The 15,028-nt window shown below is 48.3% G+C and overlaps 1 protein-coding gene across 1 annotated transcript in view; it reads right to left on the minus strand.

The window, feature by feature from the left end:
• Positions 1-8,742, minus strand: part of SLC26A4 (solute carrier family 26 member 4) — a 32,615-nt gene extending 23,873 nt beyond the window's left edge. The window contains exons 1-5 of the mRNA XM_087722574.1: positions 8,594-8,742; positions 8,338-8,477; positions 6,416-6,526; positions 5,321-5,508; positions 1,370-1,534 (exon numbers count right to left, since the gene is read on the minus strand). Coding sequence (XP_087578700.1) covers positions 1,370-1,534; positions 5,321-5,508; positions 6,416-6,526; positions 8,338-8,477; positions 8,594-8,742 — 753 coding nt within the window. The remainder of the gene's footprint in view (positions 1-1,369; positions 1,535-5,320; positions 5,509-6,415; positions 6,527-8,337; positions 8,478-8,593) is intronic.
• Positions 8,743-15,028: the final 6,286 nt, after the last annotated feature.

Consider the following 15,028-nt stretch of genomic DNA (forward strand, 5'->3'; position numbering starts at 1 on the left):
TTATGGCTGTTGACCTGCAGTGGTTCACTTAACAATTTTGGCAAGAAAGGTCGTAAAATGGGGCAAAATTCACTTAACAGCATCAATTGTGGTCGTAAGATGGGGGCTGCCTGCGATGGCATAAGGTATTTACAGAAAGCCTTAATGGGAAGGAGAACTACAGATCAGCTTAATGGAGACCCTGGAGGCTCAGTGGGTAGAGAATGCTGGCTAACTTTTATTGGTAATCCTAGTCCAACGTATAGGTGTAACTTGACTCCCCCCAGACTGTATGGTCTTCTTCATCCAATGTAACCTTCTACCCCACCATGTTGATAAGTGTAGACATCAACTATCCCTTCTATTTCCTCAAAGTTGCATTTTCAAAAGGCAACGGGACTGTTTATCCTTGATGAAGAAGAAGAAATTTCTCTTCTCATCCAAGAAGCTCCATCCTTGCATGAGGAGAGAAACTTCTTCTTTCTTCTTCTTCTTCTTCTTCTTCTTCTTCTTCTTCTTCTTCTTCTTCTTCTTCTTCTTCTTCTTCTTCTTCTTCTTCTTCTTCTTCTTCTTCTTCTTCTCTTCTCCTCCTCCTCCTCCTCCTCCTCCTCCTCCTCCTTTCCATTTACCTCTCCCTCTCCCTCTTCCTTCCTCCTCCTCCATCTCCATCCTTGCATGAGGAGAGAAACAACTTCTTCTCCTTCTCCTCCTCCTCCTCCTCCTTCTTCTTCTCCTCCTCCTTTCCATTTTCCTCTCCCTCTCCCTCTTCCTTCCTCCTCCTCCTCCTCCATCCTCTTTCTCCTTCTGCTCCTCCTCCAATTTCTCCTCCCTCTCCTGCACCCTCCTCCTTTTCCTTCTCCTTCTTTCCTTCTCCCTCTCCTTCTTCCTTCCTCCTCCTCCATCCTCTTTCTCCTTCTGCTCCTCCTCCAATTTCTCCTCCCTCTCCTGCACCCTCCTCCTTTTCCTTCTCCTTCTTTCCTTCTCCCTCTCCTTCTTCCTTCCTCCTCCTCCATCCTCTTTCTCCTTCTGCTCCTCCTCCAATTTCTCCTTCCTCCCCCTCCCCCTCCCCCTCCTGCCCTTCCTTCTCCTTTACTTCTTCCTCTCCCGTCCTCCTCCTCCTCCTCTTCCTCCTCCATCCTCTTTCTCCTTTCTCCTTTTGCTTCTCTTCCTCCAGTTTCTTCTTCCTCCTTCCCCCTCCTGCCCTCCTCCTTCTCCTAACAGTCCAGCTGCCTTTTGAAAAAGCACCCACTGTGAGCTGGATGACAGAGAATTGACATTTATCCATTTTGTTTTAGGTCAAACACACTGAGGACCAGAAGACTGACAAGCAGGGAAATACAAAGGGACCAAAAGCCATGCACTGAAGTTCAGTTTAGTAAGAAAGGCTTACGTAGATTATGGAAAGGACTCCGTTGTAGTTCTTGGTTGAAACGTTCAGCACAATTTTTAGTTGTGAAACAAATACTTGAAACGCAGCTGCTGTTGTGAATCCCCCAACCAGTGGATCAGCAAGATATCTTACAATAAAACCAATTCGAAGAACTCCAAACACTAGCTGTGGGGGGGGGGGGGGGGGTAGGGGGAGAGAACACAATTTTCTAAGCATAATAAATAACAACAACAACAACCAATAAAGAAACGGAAGGTTTAATACTGGCTGCAGGTGGCGCAGTGGTTAAATGCAGCACTGCAGGCTACTTCAGCTGACTGCAGTTCAGCAGTTCGGCTGTTCAAATCCCACCGGCTCAAGGTTGACTCAGCCTTCCATCCTTCCGAGGTGGGTAAAATGAGGACCCGGATTGTTGTTGGGGGTGATATGCTGACTCTGTAAACCGCTTAGAGAGGGCTGAAAGCCCTATGAAGCGGTATATAAGTCTAACTGCTATTGCTATTGCTATTGCTCAAGAACAAGCACTTACAAACGAAGGCCATGAAAGCAAAGATACAAAAATCCACCGACAATCCAAACTGGCGACTTTGCAACAACAAAGTCAAAACTGATTCAGATTTAATGTGTGAATGCAGCAAAATTGCACAAAATGATTACAAAGCTAGACGCGACCGAGTTGCTAAATTAATCCACTGGTCGTTATGTAAAAAATACGATTTACCTGTATCCATAAAGTCATGGGAACATAAAGTGGGGGAAAAAAGTTATCGATAACGAGAAGGTGAAGATCTTGTGGGACTTTCGAATACAGACGGATCGTCATTTGGAGCACAACACCGCCAGATATCACGGTTGTCGAAAACTGAAATGTACAATTTATTGACATCCCGGTACCAGGAGATGTTAGAGTTGAAGAAAAAAGAACTAGAAAATAATCATGAAATACTGTGACCTGACCATCGGAATTATGCAATGAAGCATGTAACAGGGATACCCACTGTCAACCGGGCATTTAACACCCCGTCCAGGAATTTTACGAAATACCAGCACTTCAAGGGAATTTTAGCTTCGTGCAATAACATCAGCACTCTTTTTAGGGTCTCAGCATCCTTGAGAGACCGCCTGCTGCCAATGACCTCCCATAGACCTGTTAGATCGCACAGGGTCGGCCTCCTCCGGGTTCCGTCCACCAGCCAATGCCATCTGGCTACCACCCGGGGCGGAGGGCCTTCTCTGTGGCAGCTCTGGCCCTTTGGAATGAACTCCCTGCGGAGATTCGGACCCTCACCTCTCTCCAGGCCTTCCGGAAAGCCGTCAAAACCTGGGTGTGCTGGCAGGCCTGGGGTTGATGAGTTCCCCTCCCCTCTCGACTTGTATGGCTGTATGACTCTTGTGTATTTTATTTATGTGTATTGTGGTCTGTGTCCCCTTTTTCCCCTTCGGAGTTGTTCGCCGCCCTGAGTCCCTCCCGGAGAAGGGCGGCATACAAATAAACTAAATCTGAATCTGAATCCTTTTTGTAATCTTGAGGGCCAGAAATGGATGCAGCATTTCAAACGTAGAGTCCAAGAGTTTTATAATGATTTAGATGCAATGGTTTGATTATTAAAAAGTAGGGAATTAGGTGACCTATAATTCAGAGAAGGATTTGCTACTCATACCTATAACCAAACCTCATCCCTGGAGAGAGATTCTCAATCATCCAGGTTGCCCCAATGGTGCTTTTTTCAAGAGCCAACTGGATTTTTATTTTTATTTTTCCTTGAAGACGTTTCGCTCCTCAGCCAAGAAGCTTCTTCAGCTCTGACTGGATGGTGGGGACTGGAAGGATTTATATTCCTTGCAGACAGCTGGTCATTTGCATCCTTTTAGTGGATCATTGAAGCCACTTGGAGATTTATCTATGTCCTCAGGGTCACCTGAGTGGTGCAAATGGGTGTGGAGACTTCTTGGAATTGCTGAAAGGACTGGAGAAAGATGACCAGTTGTTTGCAAGCAGGGATGTGCAGTCAGGGGAGGCAGAGCCTCACCACTGTCATCATGAAAAGAAAAGGAAAATGTAAAAGGAAAAAGGCAAAAGCTGAGGTCAGGCTGAGCTAGTTGCTGCCAGAGTCACCGTGGATGTCCACAAGTCTAAAAAAAAAAGTGAAACCCACCACTGTGTCAGTGCCTCACCAGCCATAAACCTCACCGCACGTCACTGTTTTCAAGGAGTATAAATCCTTCCATTCCCCACCATCCAGTCAGAGCTGAAGAAGCTTCTTGGATGAGAAGCGAAACATCTTCAAGGAAAAAAACAAGGAAGTCCAGTTGCCTCCTGGAAAATAAAAGCAGCTTTGGGATGACACTGGATGAATAGCAGCTGAATCTAAAACTTCGTGGCGCTGAACAGGGACAATTGTATTGAATACGTTGCTCAAGAAAGGGATGCAACCGATTTTTGTGGGAATCCACAAGAGCCACTGAAGAATTCTCCAGGCTTAGCGCTATTGTCTTTTAAAGTAATCAGGATTTCCCCTTTTTATAGAAAGCATTCACATCACTTTTATATCCCGCCCACCATTTCCTTGTTCTTTCCCCTTCGTTGATAAGGGATCAGGAGAAATTCCCCCCCACTGTGGAACCTCTTGTCAACTGAGATCTGCCGACCAAATGATAAACTGTAATCAAAAGAGGCTTTACCGCTTGATTCCACTCAATATTTAAATTATTCCCCGTTTCTAGGCTTCAAAAATGCAAAATCTCCCTTCCAGCCTGTTTTCAGATGTTCATAGAATTGTCTCCCATAAGTAGGAGACAGCTGGAAGTACCTGAAGAGGACTCACTTTAAGAAAAAATCAAGGAGATGGTGATAAAAAAGGAAGCTTTCTTTCATAATCTTTCCTCTGTTACTTCTTTACCTCCTCTAAGGTATTTTGGAGAATAAACGGACCTCCTCTTCCCTGTGATAGCCCTTCAAGCGATCATGTCATGCCCCTAGTCCTCAATAATGTTGACTCACTATACCACAAGACTGTTATGTCACTGCTAATCCTTCTGTTCATTAGGCTAGATTAAAACAAGGATGTCAAAGTCAATTGCATTGTGGGCCGCATCAGAGCTGTGGTTGACCTTGGGGGGCTGGGTGGGCATGGCCGACTTTGTAGGCGTGGCTGATTGGGTGGGGGTGGCCAGCTTGACGCCACTCATGGGGCATGGCTGACTCTGTGGGCGTGGCTGACTGGGTGGGGGTGGCCAGCTTGACGCCATTCATAGGGCATGGCCAACTCTGTGGGCGTGGCTGACTGGATGGGGATGGCTAGCTTGATGCCATTCATAGGGCATGGCCAACTCTGTGGGCGTGGCTGACTGGGTGGGGGTGGCCAGCTTGACACCACTCCTAAAACTGTTAGCATGTTTCCTCTTTGCATTGGGTAGACCGAGCCAAAGCAACGCGGATAGGACTTAAGCGACGTGGACCAGCCCCTTACATTTTCCAGGATGGCCCCACGGGCTAGATCCAACCACATCTGGATCTGGCCCATGAGCCTTGAGTTTGACACCTCTGGAAGGCCGAGCGCATGTGTGGATGGGGCATGTGCAAGTTAGTGAACCGGTAGGGAAAGAAGGCGACTACCACCCCTGGGTCTCAACATATTTTTTTGTATTGTGGCGACCAGAACTGGATACCGTCCAGAACTGTGGTTGACCTTGGTGGGGTGGGCATGGCTGACTTTGTGGGCTTGGCTGATTGGGTGGGGGTGGCCAGCTTGACACCACTTACGGGGCTGGCCGACTCTGTGGGCGTGGCTGACTGGGTGGGGGGGGTCTTACCAATGCAGTATAGAACACCAGTTATCCAAAACTATAGATAGGTTATGCAGAAACTGAAACTTTAAAGACAAAAGAGAACATTTTTCCCAGTTAAAGAAGCAGCAATATTTTGAGAATGGCTTCTCCCGATTTTATTACCTGGATGATGCCAACCAGGAAGGTGACAGTGCTGGAAATGAGCACCCGTTGGGCATCTCTGGAAGCGATGTCTATCCCAGCCGTCCCATTCATTCCCGTCACGTTACTGTTCGCCAGGAGGAATTTTTCATCTGGGGCCATGCTCAGTACTACGGAGCCCACCATTAAACTGACTACAGGGAAAGGTCCTGTTGGAAGGAAGTATATATATGTCATTTTGGGCCTGGTAGGCCTCCTGAGAGCAAACCGGGCCACGAGGGCCCACCCTGCAGCCTTCTGGGAACAAAAATGGGCCACGGGGGGATGTACTGCATCCCCACCCCCCATGTCTCCCACATGCGCCCCACGCATGCACGAAAGAGACCCTGGCTGGCTGGCAGGAGGTACAAGTGCATGCGTGGTGGAACGGAGCTGAGGTGGAGACTCGAACAAGTATTAAAGCTTTTAGTCTAAGGCTGGAGATTCCTTGTTATTATTGTGCTGCTTATGGCATTTAACCACAAAACATACTGCATTTGATCTAAGTAACGTCTGCTAATAATAGCTGCGTTCTGCCAATAGTAAAAGTATATGAGGCCCAGGGGTGGGGTTCAACCGGTTCGCGGCGGTCCCTGCAAACCGGTTGGTCGGTGAACCCGGAAGTAAGTAACTTCCGGGAACGGCGAAGGGCACGCCCGCCCGCCCGCGGTCCTTACCCGGTTTTGATGAGTTCTGCGCTTCTACGCATGCGCAGGACGCATACAGCGCCTGCACGATCCTCCAGGAGCAGCTGGAGCATCACGCAGACACTAGTACGCATGCGTGCACCGCGCGCGTGCACGAGGACGCCGCCGGCCCCGTTCCAACCGAACCGGTTGGAACGGGGCGAGAAACCCACCCCTGATGAGGCCCATCTCATATGTGGAGGTTATTCCCAGCTATTATATGTGGAAAAACATGGAACAGAATGGAGAATTTAAATACGGCCCAAACACACCACGCATAAAAGTCTATTAAAGCAAGCTGAATGCACCAAAACCATTGTGCAATCAAATAACAAATAGCCTTCTAAAAAAAAAATGTCTGGTATTAAAATTTAAAACAAAAATCAGTTACCAACAGAGATGTGTCTTGATGTTCCTAAGAAGAAATACGTCAAGATGGGGAAAAATGCAGAATAGAGTCCATAACCAATTGGAACGGCAACTAGTAACGCGTACGCCAAACCTGGGTAGGGTAGAATTTTGTAAAAATGTTAAATCTTATTCTGAAGTATTTTAAAGTCAATTACAATCTATACAATGCTGTGGGGGGTAAGACACCCCTAACACCCCTTAGGGTGTGCATCCTGTTAAGATACAGCCTGTTGTGCCTTAAAATGACTTCTACTGTACTGCCATAAAATGGATTTCTACTGTGCGGCGAAAGTGGAGTTGCCGTGGTAACGGCTTCACGGTACTCCACAAGGGGGCTCTCTCTGGTAAGAGGGAAAATCCAACATTATAAATTACGTTTGGTCCGGATATTTTCCCTCAGTAAATAAATACCCGGGGAATGGCAGGTTATCGGTTACTACATTCATATAAATACCCTGTTCTTTAATAAACAAATGTAATCTATACAGGTAGTCCTTTTCTTACAACTCTTCAAAGTTATGACAGCGCTGGAAAAAAGTTGACTGGGTCTCGCACTTATGACCACTTATGACTTATGTCTCCGCAGTCATATTATCCCAATTTGGCATGCATTTATGACCGTTTCAGCATTATAGGGGTCTCGTGGTCCTCATTTTTTTTTAACCTTCCCGGGGATTTCCAACTATCAAAGTGAATGGTAGAAGCTAGATTTGTTTAATGACCAATGGGAAGCAATGTTGTAAAAATTCAGTCACAGGACAATTTAATTAACAACCTCTGTGCTTAATGATGGTCTGGTCCCAAATACAAATACAAAAAGAGAGATGGAGAAAGAGGGTGAAAGAAAGAAAGCAAAGGGAGAAAGAGAGATGTAGAGAGAAAGAAAGAGAAAGCAAGAGAAGGAGAGAAAGAGAGAAAGAGAAAGAAAGAAAGAGACAGAGAAAGATTGAGAAAAAGAAAGATAGAGAGAGAGGGGGGGAAAAGAAAGCAAAGGGAGAGAGAAAGAGAGAGAAAAAGAGAGAGCAAAGAAAGAGAGACAGAGAAAGAGAGACAGAGAAAGACCGAGAAAAAGAGAGATGGAGAAAGAGGATGAAAGAAAGAAAGCAAAGGGAGAAAGAGAGATGTAGAGAGAAAGAAAGAGAAAGCAAGAGAAGGAGAGAAAGAGAGAAAGAGAAAGAAAGAGACAGAGAAAGATTGAGAAAAAGAAAGATAGAGAGAGGGGGGAAAAAGAAAGCAAAGGGAGAGAGAAAGAGAGAGAAAAAGAGAGAGCAAAGAAAGAGAGACAGAGAAAGAGAGACAGAGAAAGACCGAGAAAAAGAGAGATGGAGAAAGAGGATGAAAGAAAGAAAGCAAAGGGAGAAAGAGAGATGTAGAAAGAAAGAGAAAGCAAGAGAAGGAGAGAAAGAGAGAAAGAGAAAGAAAGAAAGAGACAGAGAAAGATTGAGAAAAAAGAAAGATAGAGAGAAAGGGGGGAAAAAAGAAAGCAAAGGGAGAGAGAAAGAGAGAGAAAAAGGGAGAGCAAAGAAAGAGAGACAGAGAAAGAGAGACAGAGAAAGACCGAGAAAAAGAGAGATGGGGAAAAAGGGTGAAAGAAAGAAAGCAAAGGGAGAAAGACAGATGTAGAGAGAAAGAGAGAGAAAGAAAGAAAGAGAGAGAGAGAGAAAGAGAGATGGAGTGCGCGAGAGAAATAGAAAGAAAGATAGAGAGCAAAAGAGAGAGCAGAGAGAGAGAGAAAGAAAGGGAGAGCAAGAGAGGGAGGAAGAGAGAGAGAGAGAGAGAATGAATGAAAGAAAGAAAGAAAGATGAAATGAGAGAGAGAGAGAGAGGGCTCGAATAGCCCAATATAGTTCAGCTTAGGTATTTCCACCTCCGATCTCTTCAATTCCTTTGCCTGCCTCTTACCTTGTAAAGTAGCCACAAGTCCTGTGCTGATGCCCGAAATCACATCATTGAGGAGCCATTCCTTCACCCTATATTTGGGCAGCCATTCCAAGATAGGGAGGAACGTCTTGGTGGCCTGCAAGGCTTTTTTCTTCGAACAGCTGCCGAAGACAAGTTACAGCCAGTTGCCAAAATAACCGAATGAGATGCGCCCTCGGCTCCCACAGCTCCTGGGTCAACCCTTCCCCATCTTGGCCAGCCGAACCCTGTTAGTTACCTGCAGGATTTCCGGACTCGCTCGCGGAGCGTTTTGGGCACCACCAGCTTCTTCTCGTTCTCCTCCTGGAAGCTGGGTTCGTTGTAGATGGGCCGGCTCACCAGGTAACGATCCGGGAGGCCCCCCTCGGCCCTGCCTCTGGCTGCCATGGCCTTTCCCTCGCCTGCTGCAAAGACAGGGAAGGAGAAAACCAGTGCTTCCCAAAGCAGACTCAGAAGACACAGGCAGCCATCCATCCATCCATCCATCCAAGGACAATGTGCACCCTGAACCAAGCGTGGGACTTTTGCAGCCCTTGGGCCAGGACAGCTCCTGCCCACGGCCTATCGGGGGCCCCTCTCCTCCTCCTCCTTCTCCTCCTCTGTCTGGCCTGAGGCTCTTTGCCATCCGAGCGAGGGCAAAAGTGCTGACCAGAAGCTGGCGTTCCCAACCAAGCGCTTTGCTTTCTCTTGGAGGGGTTGAGGAAATGTCAGGTTTCCTTAAGAAAGGGGGTGAGATGGAGGGAGAGGGTGCTGAGGAGCAGGAGTCTTGGGGGGGGGGAGAAGGATGCTGAGAGGCAAGAGGGGCTGGAGGGGGGGCGAGTCAAGGGGACCTGAGGGTTGAGGGGGTCTGAAAGGAGCTGGGGTGGTGGTTGAAAGAGGCTGAGGGGCAAGGAGGGCTGAGGGAGGATGGGAGGCATAGAAGAGCTGAGGGACAGGGGGCTGGGGGAGAGGGAGGCTATGGGGGGGGCTGATGGGAAAAAAGTGGGGCCGTGAGGGGTGAAGGGGACTTGGGGTGAAGAGGGCCGAGAAGCAAAATTGCCTGGGGCAAGGGGCCCCAAAGGGCCTTGAGGAGTGACGAGTTCTGGGGGGCGAGGGGTTCTGAGGGGTTTAGGAGGGCTTTGATGAGCAGTCTGGGGAGGTGAGGGGGGCTGAGAGGAAAAAAGAGCTGGAGGGCGAGGGGGCCCTGAGGGATGGGGGGGTTGGGGATGAAGGGGGCTGAGAGGCAAAGGGGCTGGGGCAAGGGGCGCTGAAGGGCCTTGTGGGGTGAGGGGTTCTGAGGGGTATAGGAGGGTTTTGGGATGAGTGGTCTGGGAAGCTGAGGGGGCTGAGAGGAAAAAAGGGCTGGAGGGAGAGGGGACTTCAGGGGCCCTGAGGGGCGAAGGGGGTTGGGGATCAAGCGGGTAAAGGGGCTATGACAAGGGGCCCTGAAGAGTCCCGAGAGGGGGATGAGGGGCATAGGAGGACTGAGGGGGTCCTGAGAGGCAAAAGGGGGCTGGAGAATGCGGGGCCCTGAGGGGTGAAGTGGGTTGGGGATGAAGGAGGCTGTGGCAAGGGGCCCTGAAGGGCCTTGAGGGGAGAGGAGTTCTGAGGGGTGAGGGGTTCTGAGGGCTATAGGTGGGCTGAGCGGTCTGGGGAGGTGAGGGGGGGCTGAGAGGAAGAAAGAGCTGGAGGGTGAGGGGGCCCTGAGGGATGGAGGGGGTTGGGGATGAAGGGGGCTGACAGGCAAAGGGGCTGGGGCAAGGGGCGCTGAAGGGTGAGGGGTTCTGAGGGTTATAGGAGGGTTTTAGGGTGAGCGGTCTTGGAAGCTGAGGGAGGCTGAGAGGAAAAAAGGGCTGGAGTGAGAGGGGACTTCAGGGGCCCTGAGGGGCGAAGGGGGTTGGGGATGAAGGGGGCTGGGGCAAGGGGCCCTGAAGAGCCTTGAGGGGTGAGGAGTTCTGAGGGGTGAGGAGTTCTGAGGGGTGAGGAGTTCTGAGGGGTGAGGGGTTATGAGGGCTATAGGTGGGGCTGAGCGGTCTGGGGAGCTGAGGGGGACTGAGAGGAAAAAAAGGGCTGGAGGGTGTGGGGACTGGGGATGAAGAGGGCTGAGAAACAAAACTGCCCGGGACAAGGGGTGCTGAAGGCCCGTGAGGGGTTCTGAGGGCTATAGGAGGGCTTTGGGGTGAGTGGTCTTGGAAGCTGAGGGAGGCTGAGAGGAAAAAAGGCCTGGAGGGCGAGGGGACTTCAGGGGCCCTGAGGGGCCAAGAGGGTTGGGGCAGCCCCCCCCCCAAGAGTCCCGAGATGGAATGAGGGCCAGATAGGAAGGCTGAGGGTTGCTGAAGAAGGGGGCTGGAGAATGAGGGGCCATGAGGGGCAAAGTGGGAAGGGGATGAAGGGGGCTGAGAGGCAAAAGAGGGCAGGTTCCCCTGAGGGTTCCTGAGGGGAGGATGGGAGCGCTGAGGGGAGACGTGTGGGGGGAGCTAGGAGCTGAGGCGGCTGCGTCGCTAAGAGGCAAAACGGGGGGCTAGGAGAGCGAGGGGGGCTGAGGGGCAACCGGGGCAACTATTTCCCTCTCTGGGCGCGCAAGTGGAGGAGACGCATCCCAGATCCCCCTCACTACTCACTCCCATAATTGCGCCACATTACTTTCCCGGACACCCAAGCCCCCTCCCCACCTCTAGTTTGCTCAGCCGCGTCCCCTCCCCTCCCATCCCTCCCTCTCAGCCAAGCCCCGGACCCCGCGCCCGAATTGGGGGTTCCCGGCTCTCCCCTCGAGCGCTGTCCGAGGTCTGACGCGCGCCCGGCTTCTCCTCCTCCTCCTCCTCAGGCGACCCTTCCCCACCCGGGGACCCCTCGGCGTTTCCCCTCGGCGGCTCCTTACCTCGCCCTCCTCCTGCGCCCGGAGTCCCAGCTGTCGGCCAGGCGGGGTGACCCCCGTGGCAGCCGCTTTTATACCGCCATCCCCGCCTCGGATGCTTCGCCTTTATTTACAGGCAAACAGAGCCGCCACCGCCTCCTTCTCGCCCGCCCGGCCCTGAACTTCGCTGCCCGGTTTACGGTGGGCTGGGGGTGGGGGGTGGGGGGGGGAACCTGGGGGACCCATAACTGAGAATTGGGGTTCGCCCCTCCCCCTTGGGAAGCAGCCCCCCCTCTTTCCCACCCCTTGGAAAGTTGGCTGAATGACCCTCTTCTCCCCCCCCCAAGGATCCAGTACCCAAATATGAGGAAGGGGCTCTTTGCTACTTAAAACTCGGAAAAGTGGGGAGGGGGCACAGCGCACGTATCCTTTTTTTCCAGTTTTAAGTAGGGTCTTCTCCAAGATCCAAAGAGCCCCCCCCCTTTCCCTTTTCCACTTTGGGTTCTGAACCCTAATTTAATATGTGTGTGTGTGTGTGTGTGTGTGTGTGTGTGTGTGTGTGTGTGTGTGTGTGTGTGTGTGAAGATTCTCAATCATCCAAGTCACAATTTGCTCCCCCCCCCAAAAAAAGGCAATTTGCCCCCTTCCCCTGCCCCAAAAAAAGGCAACTCGTTTTTTTTCCCCCCCTTTGAAAACGTTTCCCTTTCCATCCAACCACTGGAGTAACTTCTTGGATGACACGCAAAACGGTTTTAAAGGGGGCCCGGGAGCACCCCAAAATGTCCAATTGCCTTTTGTATTTCTACTGATTAGTTTGTCAAGCATGTGCAAGATAACAGGTATCCGTGTGAACATGGGCATGAAGGAAGGAAATGAAGACAAGGAAATGGGGGACATGTCGGCACGCTGGTGCGCTTATGCACGCCCCCCTTTAGTAGACCTCTTAGGAATGGGGTGAGGTCCACGCTAGGCAGTTTAAGGTTGAAGCTGTGAAGGTTTGAGGATGTAACAACCGAGTTGGAGTCGTGTAGAGCATTCCAGGCGTTGACCCCTCTGAAGTCTGCTGAAATCGTCTTTTCTGCAATGTCTTTTCTGCAATCGAGTTTGGAAAACCTTTGAGGGTAGTGATAAAAAGGCAAAAATAAATGTGTGGCAGGAATACAAATAAAAGAGATAGAGGGAGAGCAATATCTAATTCCAAAGAGCTTGTTTCTGCTTGAAGACTAGATAGAGTTAAATCTTCTTATCTCCCTGTAGGCTATAATATTGACCCCCGTAATATCGATTTCCACCAGAGAAAGTTGCTTTTGAGACAAAGTGTGTTTGTGTGTGTGTGCGTGTGTGTTTGAGAGTGTGTGGCTGTGCGTACATGGATGCATGCTTAAGAGAGCCTCTCCTGCAGAACGCATTGTTGCCGAAGTCTATTAAAAATGCTATTGAATTTAAATCTGAAAAAAATGAACAAGTAAAAAGCGTTGCAGGAGTCAGTGGAAAAGGAAATTTGAATCAATGCTTGAACAACGTGTGGAGGAAAGGTTTAAAATTTACGTTAAATTATAACTGAAAAGAAAAATTCTACAAGATGATGCATCGTGGGTATTCAACTCCAGACAAGTTGTCAAGCACGCATAAAGCCATTTGAAATGAACGTTGTAAATGTAAAAGAAGGGATTTTTAAAAATCATTTATGGTGGACATGTAATAAAGCAAAATAAAATAAAATATTGGTGGATTAAGATTCATACCTGAAATACAGAAAATTCTTAAAGTGAATATAAAGAGAAAACGAGAGTTTTCTGTTGGGTTTAATGGAAAAAGAAGGAGGGGGAATTGAGGAACTTTGATTTTATATATGTTGACAGCAGCCAAGACTATTCTACGCACAGAAATGGAAGGTTACCTCGATCCCCACAATAGTTGCAAAAAAATTGATGGACTTAGCAGAGATGGCTCAATTGACAGCTTTGATCAAAGAAATTTTTTATTTTTACTTGGAAACCCGCTTCTGGATTTTGTGCTTGAGGTGGAAAAAAAAACGAAACTTTGATTTTGGGTTTTACCAACGAGATAGATTTGTTGTTATAGAAATGGCTAGTTTACACTATTATGTCAAAGTAAAAAGTTGAGGTTTCATGTTAATGCCTTATTCTACCGCACTGAAGGGAATCGGAAGTCAATGCCTTTTATTATTATTTTTTTCCCCCTTTTCTTTCCCGCACTTTTCTCTTTTTTCCTCATAGAACCTCAAACCTCACTCCTTACTACCGGTAGCACTGGTGATGTTACCTAGTTGGGTAATGAAACGTCTGCAAGAAAACAAGCGAGCTCGGAGAGCATCAAGGACCCCTCATATTAAACAGCATTGGGAGTGAGATGAAATCCTAGACCAGTGATCCAGATCATTGTCCCTCAGCTTTGGTAATTTAAACTGGGTGGACTTCAATTCCCAGAATTCCTCACGCCGGCTGGGGAACTCTGGGAGCTGAAGTCCACCTAACTTAACGTTCCCAAGGCTGGGAAACACTAGTTCGGATCTTAAAAGTAGCATTATAACATTAAACTAAGGGATAGACCACAAGAGCAGGAAAGCAGATATAGGTAATCCTCGACTTACGGACACAATTGAGCCCCGAATTTCTGTTGCTGTCAGACATTTGTTAAGTGAGTTTTGTCCCATTTTACCACCTTTCTTGCCGCAGTTGTTAAGTGAACCACTGCAGTTGTTAATTTAGTTACATGGTTGTTCAGTGAATCTGCCTTCCCCATTGATTTTGCTGGTCAGAAAGTTGCAAAAGGTTGATGGCATGGCCCCAGGACACTGCAACCGTCATAAATCTGAGTCAGTTGCCAAGCATTTGAATTTTGATCATGTAACCAGGGGCATGCTGTAATGGTTGTTAAGTGTGAAAAGTTGTCATTTTCACACACACACACCCCGGGCCATTGTAACAGTCACTAAATGAATCATTGTAACTTAAGGACGGACCTGTATTCCAATCTCATACGCTTGCAAAAAGTCTTGAAAAAATGCAGGTAGGCGTAGCCAAAACCAAAGTGAAAAAATGTCAGAGTATACAAGAATTAAACCTTTGGCTGCTTCCTAAATCAATGTTACAGCCAAGAGTATATCGTTTTCCTGATACTGCAACACTGCATTTCATCCAATTTCCCCTTGTTTGTTTTGAGGCTGTTCTTTCAGTCGTTTTGAACATGAATGGAACGGAAACTGATAACTAGTTCCTTGAAAGCTTACTACATTCTCAGAAAGCTTTCCTGGGACGTAATTTTACTGTTCTCCATCTTTTATGGAGAGGCTTCCACAATATTTAATTACTAAAGAATTGAGCACAGGTAAGTCTTTGTGCACGACGGTGAAAACACCTGGCCGGGCTACTGTCTGGCTAAACCGAACGAGCCATATAATGGGACTCTTGTTCACTGCCAAAATCCATACAGGTCCTTTGTGTCTCTCGCCTCTTCAAAATAACTATGTAATCCCAAATATTTTAGATGTTTGTAGAGTAACGCGAGACCAACATGAGCAGTTGTTAGTGATCAGAACCAGGGCATTATACCAGAGCTGTTTTACTAAGTGTACACTGTATGGAAAAGCTACTGCCAATTTATTGTTGTTGTTGTTCCCTTTAGCAATTTTCAATTTATGGGTGATCATTCATGACAATTAATTTGCAATATGTTCATGCTAGTTTATACTTTCTACTGCAAGGACCATTACTATTTTATGATAGACCAACGGACAAGATACATAAGATAGATAGCTGGTAGATAAGATAGACTAATGTAGATAATGGATGGATAGATTGTGTGTGTGATGTTGCA

The sequence above is a fragment of the Thamnophis sirtalis genome, unplaced genomic scaffold (assembly GCF_051295495.1).
Source record: "Thamnophis sirtalis isolate CommonGarterSnake01/CBP01778 unplaced genomic scaffold, rThaSir2_p1.2 scaffold_9, whole genome shotgun sequence".
Lineage (NCBI taxonomy): Eukaryota > Metazoa > Chordata > Lepidosauria > Squamata > Natricidae > Thamnophis > Thamnophis sirtalis.